The sequence below is a fragment of the Gastrolobium bilobum genome, unplaced genomic scaffold, assembly GCF_033153095.1.
Source record: "Gastrolobium bilobum isolate Gb01-03AN ecotype WA unplaced genomic scaffold, APGP_CSIRO_Gbil_v1 utg15168, whole genome shotgun sequence".
Lineage (NCBI taxonomy): Eukaryota > Viridiplantae > Streptophyta > Magnoliopsida > Fabales > Fabaceae > Gastrolobium > Gastrolobium bilobum.
In genome coordinates, this window is record NW_026898752.1 from 29,574 (window position 1) to 36,722 (window position 7,149).

A 7,149-nucleotide genomic window follows, 5' to 3' on the forward strand; every position below is an offset into this window, starting at 1 on the left:
TAAATTACTTTAACAAATTTGTAATTTTATTAAGAAAAAGTGTTTTTTATAATAAATAAAAAAGGAAAGTTAATATCTCTGGGGAGGAGTATTTTTAAGATATATACCAGTCTTTTGGATCCTCATTTTATTTACTAGTTTTACCCTAACGGCAAATCATTTCATCTCCCCACTTCAAAATCCTAGAAACATTATCAAAATTTTATATAATTATCAAATAACATTTAACTTTATTTTTAAATTTTTTTTTTTCTTTAAAATATATATGCCAAAATATCAAGCCAGCCTACTCTCGCGGGAGTCTTCCTCTTAAAACACAAGACTTTCAATACTACTTTGACATTTAAAGCTATAGAATATTTAAACACCTTTGGCCGTTGGAATTTTACCTGGTGAAATCAAATATGATGACAAGAACAAAATGAAATATTTTCTCAATTCTCTTATTCCTTTATATGCTGATATGCTCTGGAGCTAGCTTGTCAAGAGAAAGGTAAAAGAAAAGATGAAGATGATTGCAAAATTTGCAATTAAATATGGGAGAAAAGAGCAAGAAATTGAACTCCAAATGATTGAAAAGCAATTTATTTTTCACAGCCACACACGCGTGTGTATATATATACTCCGAGTTTACATACTGACAGTAGGAAAAAAAATTCTTAAATGTAATGTAATCACAATGATAGGAGGAAACATCATAAGGACTAAGGAGAAAACAAAAAAGAGATAACAATACTTTGAACATAGCACTACCACGTCGAAATGGAGCAGTCCAAGATGTAAGATCACGAGAACAGTAGTACACTACAAGTAATCATGTCCGAGAAAAGACTTAACTTAAATGGTAAAAAGTGATAACAGAGTGATACTCGACAATGAAATTTCCCGTTAGATGTCATCAAGATAATGAGCGGCCTCTTAGAAAACGCCAAGGTCCTGTTCCTGTTCCCATCCTGCATATGCATTTAACATTCTTGTAACCCAACTTTGAAAAATAGAACTATAAAATCTTTGATGCAAAAGGACCATAGATAATTTTAAAAATATTTTTGGAAGAAACTTTTTCCAAATTCAGTTTATAAATACATATAGCAGAGGTGATTGAGATCTTCTGGTCTTTATTGTAATTAATTATCTAATATTGTAGATCCTATATATTATGCTACTTATCAATGTGTCAAGCCCTTTATAGTGAGTGTCTGTGCATTTTCTCTATACCCTACGTAGGAATCTTTCAAGCTTTTAGTTCTTGATTTCATGGCCTTTTGATCGTAGTAACATAAAATGGGAAACATTTTACCGGAATGATTCTAAATTCAAATATTTTATCAAAATAATGCCGAGAAAAAATATGTATGAAGTGTTTACGTTCAAGTCGCGTACGAGAAAAGTGTGCGACTTGTGCATAGATGAAGACATACCTATCACGTTTCGAGCATCATGAATAAATCACACACCTTCTTATGTAGGACTTGAATGCACACACCCATGCACCTTCAACAGCATGAATAAATCTTTGGTGCTACTGTTGCACCAAGATTCAGTGCATCCCACCAATGGATGCATTATACATCATAGGAGAGAGAAAAAATTTGGCAGAGAAAAACAATTTTGAGTAATATTTTTATTGGTGGATGTACTGAATCTTTAGTGCAACAGTAGCACCAAAGATTTATTCCAACAGCATTATTTTGATAAAATGCTATAAATAGTTTGTCTTTTACATTAAAATCGTCAAAAGACCTGTAGTTTCTTGTGCGGGAGACACTTAAGTTTGACCCATAAACCATAATATGGTACAATGCTCGAAACCGGTGTGAATATTAATTTCTTGCTTTTAACATTAGGAAAGTTTACCTCCATACACCAGCAAACATGCGAAGACTCATATAGATGGTTAGTGCAATCCAGATCCCAATAAAACCTTTGCTCTTGTAGAGAAGGAATAATGAAGTAACACTTGCTAATGACACCATGACCTGAATAAAAATAATTGCTAAGTAATCTTGGATAGAGAAGACACATTGTGAAAAAGGAAAAAGGGCATGCGAACTTACCAAGGAGTAAGCAGAATAAGCAAAATCAGATGCCCCATAGTTCACACCATCAAAGACGAAGGCTAATGAATTGATTGGTTGTGTAGCAGCTACAAACTGGTGGTTTAAATAAAATTAGATAAAAAATCACATAGAAAACATTATTGAATTCATAGTTGTAGAAGGAATATACCGGGATGCTAATTCTGATTAAGTGTACAACAAGAACATTTTTGGAGAAGATTCCAGCTCCGAAGTACAATCCAACTCCAACTACAACAGAGAGTCCCACTCCTAAAACAAAACTCATCTGCAGCGTCCGTGTTGCAGTAGCAGTCACCTTGTCATAGTCTTTCTCAGCAAAGGAACAGGCTAAAATTGCCTGTGATCCACTGGAACTAATCAGTAATACTCTTTTCATTTTTATTTTGCATTTTTATTTTGGTTTTACAACAAAGAAAAGTTTGAGAAAGTAGTTAGAAATAGTATTTTCAGTTCAGTAGCCAGAAACTCAAATTGGCACAAGTAATTTTTTTTTTCCATAAGACTGTTGTTTATTCAATACACAAATAGTAGAATGTAAAATGCACATTCTTTATTGAAGACACTATTTATTAGATACACACGAAATAAAAATAAATTGTATTGTCAAATACATTTTTTTTTTAAGAAACTCTTCCTAAGCACGTAATGAAAAAATTATTATTTATTTCAAAAAACAGTGCTAGATAACAAAAATGGTTGGTATGCACAACCTACCCTATATAGTATATGGTACATCCAGTAATAAGAAGAAAAAAAAATGTTACCTGTACAGCAACAGCCAAACCATCAGCAAGAAGGGACGAAGTCAACCAGACTTGTAAGCAGGTTTGGAATGCTGCCATAGGAATTGAGCCCAACCTTGCTGCCAATGAGGCTGCTAAGGTCACACAGAATGTCACTGCTACTACTCTGGCTAACAGCAAACCTCCTATGAAATCAAAAACCAATTCCAACAACATAAGTAACTTCTAGATTGATTGGTCATCAACATATGTTTGATTAATACACTGTTGTTTGAGTCCAGTCTAGCTGACCTTTTTTAATTTCTCTTATCTTTTTTCTTTTTTTAGTAGAGGAGAGTGAGATTTTAATGATATTATAGAGTCCAAAACCAATATGCTAGGTTTAACGTATTCCACCATACCATTTTTAAGAAACCTGAAAATTTGCAAATCCTTAATGCTTGGAGGTAGGAGATCCACTTTTCTCATTAATATCAAGAAGAGGGCCAATGCCATTATGTACCTAAAAGTATCACCATTTTCTAAGTTAAAAAGTTTTCCCAACAAAAATGTTTGAACTTTGAACATTGTTGGAACAAAACAAATAAAGACTTACTGAGAGAGCACATGTGAAATGGCTGCACCTCTGATGCCCAATTTGAAGTAAAAGATAAGTATTGGGTCCAAAGCGACATTCAAACCATACCCGGAAACTAAATAAAACCATATACACAAATGGACCAAGTTAGTTGACATGTTTAAAAACAGAAGATCTCCCATTTACTTTTTTTATTTGAGGAAAATACAGTTGAAACCAATTAACATTTGTATGCACAGTTCCTTTAAATTTGACTTCAATCTTAAATTAGTCCCTTTTCATGCTCTCATATTGTCCCAATAATTAGGCTTCATTGAAGACAAACCTACCAATGACATATAAAGGAGTTGTTGTGTCCTTGAACCCTCGAAAGATTCCTTGCATGGCCAATGAGAGAAGTACAGCTGGAGCACCTAAGGATCTCAATCTCAAGTACTTTACTGCTGGGATTAGCATGGGAGAACCCTATACAAAGGAGAAATAGCTCAACTTAGTAAAAGCTTAGATATATGTGTTACATAACAGTTAAGGGAGATTACTATCCATACATTAATGGGCATAAGCAATAAATGAATCCCATATCACATCTCAATTCAAAACCTTAAAGGTATTAGTTTTTATCACTCGTACTTGAATTTCCAACGTAAAATATGAAAAATTTACTCTTGATAATAAAGATACCTACCGGTTTCAGACCCATCGCACCTAATAGAGGTTTGGCTGCAAGTATAAGTGTTGCAGCTTGAAGGAGGCCAAGGATTGTGCCAAAAAGTAGTGCTGTTGATGCTGAAGCAATGTGTCGCTTCTTTCTTCTAGTTTTTGACACGCTCTTATTGCAACTACTAGTATCAGTGGAAGTGTTGCATATATTTGTATTGGCATCTAATAAGGAATTCAGTTATCAATGAATTAAAATGTCAGAACACAACCAAACTTCCAATGCATTCATTTCCCTCCACTCATGCAAATGACATTATATCAAAGGTTGATCCAATGCGTTTGAAGCAAATTCATACCAACATGGACATGCATACCCAGACAGAGAAAGGCAAAGTCAGAAAGGAACAGAGAGAAATTACCATCTCCATTATTTGTCTCACTTTTCAAAGTACCATCATTTGTGTCATTCTCAGTTACTAAAACTTTTGCCATGAGCTCGTTTGTGTCACCATTTTCGGCCAAAGATTTTGTTGTGGTCTCATTATTCTCTTTGGATGCACCTTTTTCTATGTCTTGAAGGGCATGATCATCGGGCATTACTTCGTTGGACATGACCTTAATGTTTTCAGTGAACTGCTTTTCCACTGCTGTGGTATTGATTTTTTCAATAGTGTTTTCCTCAGCCACAAAGGAAGTTGTAATACTGACGAGAGGGAAGATGGTGATCCTTGAAGCTTGGTTGAACAAAGCAATGGAAACTCCTACAGCAGCAAGTTCCACCGGCCCTATACACATGAAAAATGCAAAGTTAGCTTAAAAAACTCGAGAACTAAATTGATTCTTGTTAGAACTCCTTTTAAGTCTTGCAATTAGTATCACTCAATGTGCAGAAAAAATTGTCAGCCAAAGCAAAAAACTTTGCTTAAAACGGCAAACCCGGGTGCATAAGGTTCCCAGAGGTAGGGGTGAAGGTCAACTGAACGCAACCTTATTCTTGCATTTTTGCAAAGAGGTTGTGTTCCATACTCAAACTAGTGATCTTGTGATCACGAGGAACAATCTTACCACTACTCTAAGGGTCACCCTCAAGCAGAAAACCATGACCATTGCAAATTATATGTGCGTGTCTCTTTTGTGCAAGCATGATGTAGTGACAAGGAAAAGTACCCAAATGGCCTATGAATGCTGTGTCTATAAGAGAAGCAATGGGATCAGCAGCAACAGCCAGTGCAGATGGGAATGCAATCCCTAGTATCTCCTTACCAAGAGAATCCATCTTGAAAACAAGCCTACATTCACATTAATAAGAACCAAGTATTAGTATATGGTAAAATTACATGAATGACATCTCCCTAGCATTGTATAGTTAAATGTAACAACCACTATTCATTAAACCACCTCCACTAGCAAAAATGGGGCGAGGGCAATTTTTATATACAACTTTGTCCTTACATATTTATATATTTGAACAAGTGACCTTTTAATCACAATGGAGTAGCTTTATCACTACTCCACGCTCGCCCACACAAGTAAGGGTAGGGTGACTGAAATGCATATCATGTCACAAAAGGACAGAGACTGAAGTAAGAAAAAAAGGAAAAAAAAAATAACAGTAAACTAAGACACCAGAAGATCTATTATGATATCCTATATCATGTCATTATTTTTAGTCAGAATGACGCTGCTACTCCAAGAAACAGGGATAATAAGTTGATAACATATAGGTACCTTGCATCTTTGAAGAAAACTGAGAGAGGCAGTTTCCAGATGTCCTTGGGTACATTATTTGAGTTACCATTCTCCTCCATTGTATCCTTAATCTTAGATAAGAACTGAATCAAGAAGAGGATGATGCAAGGTAAAGTCCCTTCAGGACGAGCCAAGTCTCAATAATCTGTCAAGTTTTTTGAGTTTGAGGTCGTTCAGTGTTTTTTAACATCAAAATAAAGAAGAAACATGTATGATATTGACCACTGTCCAGGAAACACAAGCTTGGCTCTAACAGCACAACTCAACTAGATAATGTGCTACCTTTCTAGCATTGAAAGATGACATGGGCGAATGATGTATTTATAGTAGTCGTTGCAGATATCGAAGTGCCAAGTGTTGCAGATATAAGTGTGTAGTGAGTGATAAAGGAACAGACAAGAGTAGCATAAATATTGTCTTTGTCATGCTTGTAGTTGAACCTTCCTCACATATGTTTCGATGACATTTTCTTATAAAGTAACACTGCCTAACTACTTTTGAACAAATTATCAGATGCAAAATGTTACAAGATGGGTAGACAGAACTTTGTAGAACGTGACAAAAAGTAATGCAAGAACCTTCCCCTGTTCCATATACCCCTGATAGCAACGCAGCAGAATCTATACTCAAGTATAAACAGAATAAGAATGTGTATTATTTTAAATTACAGTGACCATTCATCAAATATATGCATTAGTTAAAAAAGATAAAAGGAACGCCATCCCATTTTCAACAAAAGAATTAAATTATACTATGTTTTGCGTAAAAAATGTATGATATATTCAAAATGACAGGCTATCTGCGTATCTTTATTTCTTCGACTACGTATATATTTGAAACGGAGCTACTTATCTAGTTATGCACAATTGTGAGTCTTAATAGTTTTGTTATTAACATCACACTAAAAGAATTGGAAAATAATATACTTAGGTTTACTACCTGTTTGATTATCGTATCAATTTGAAATCAAGAATTGAAAAAGAGAAAAAATAAAAATAAGTGCTGTTGGATTTAAATTGATCCAACCATAACCAACACATTATAAGAGTGGTAAGTTTATAAAAAAAAAACCCATTGATTTGGCCCAAGCTTAATAAGTTAAATTTTTGAGTTGAATTGGTCCTTTCTTATACTATTAGAGACAATAGTTCAATCCTCACCACCACACTTTTTAATATAATTAAGTCAAACACAAGATAGAATAAAAAAATGAGTCCCAATTTCCACGCTTCAAATTGCGTGAGAATAAGCTCTTAAATGAGATGGTTGCTTATCAAAACACTACAAAGTTACCGAAAAGTAAGCACATATTACTGAACAAATCACACTCACAAAACAG

General features: G+C 34.5%; 1 protein-coding gene across 4 annotated transcripts; it reads right to left on the reverse strand.

The window, feature by feature from the left end:
- Positions 1-898: 898 nt before the first annotated feature.
- LOC133283858 (protein DETOXIFICATION 43-like) lies at positions 899-5,869 on the reverse strand. 4 transcript variants are annotated; one of them, XM_061480781.1, is made up of 13 exons: positions 5,790-5,869; positions 5,229-5,350; positions 4,608-4,846; positions 4,481-4,517; positions 4,087-4,283; positions 3,731-3,866; positions 3,420-3,516; positions 3,226-3,326; positions 2,846-3,009; positions 2,230-2,418; positions 2,058-2,153; positions 1,858-1,979; positions 899-953 (listed from the first exon to the last, which is right to left on the reverse strand). In XM_061480781.1, the coding sequence occupies exons 1-13, from the start codon at positions 5,867-5,869 to the stop codon at positions 899-901; spliced, it is 1,635 nt and encodes a 544-aa protein (XP_061336765.1). The 4 variants fall into 4 exon arrangements, with proteins under 4 accessions (XP_061336765.1, XP_061336764.1, XP_061336763.1 ...); XM_061480780.1 differs by lacking the exon at positions 4,481-4,517 and having other exon boundaries at positions 4,571-4,846; XM_061480779.1 differs by having other exon boundaries at positions 4,514-4,846.
- Positions 5,870-7,149: the final 1,280 nt, after the last annotated feature.

Excerpts from the sequence above, each read along its gene's own strand:
- LOC133283858 (XM_061480778.1), bottom strand. The coding sequence starts at position 5,869 with ATGGAGGAGAATGGTAACTCAAATAATGTACCCAAGGACATCTGGAAA. Across the intron at positions 4,847-5,228 it reads AGCATTCATAGGCCATTTGG|GGCCGGTGGAACTTGCTGCT; the intron begins GTACTTTTCCTT and ends TCATGTGTATAG. Across the intron at positions 3,867-4,086 it reads GTGCGATGGGTCTGAAACCG|GGTTCTCCCATGCTAATCCC; the intron begins GTAGGTATCTTT and ends TCCTTTGTATAG.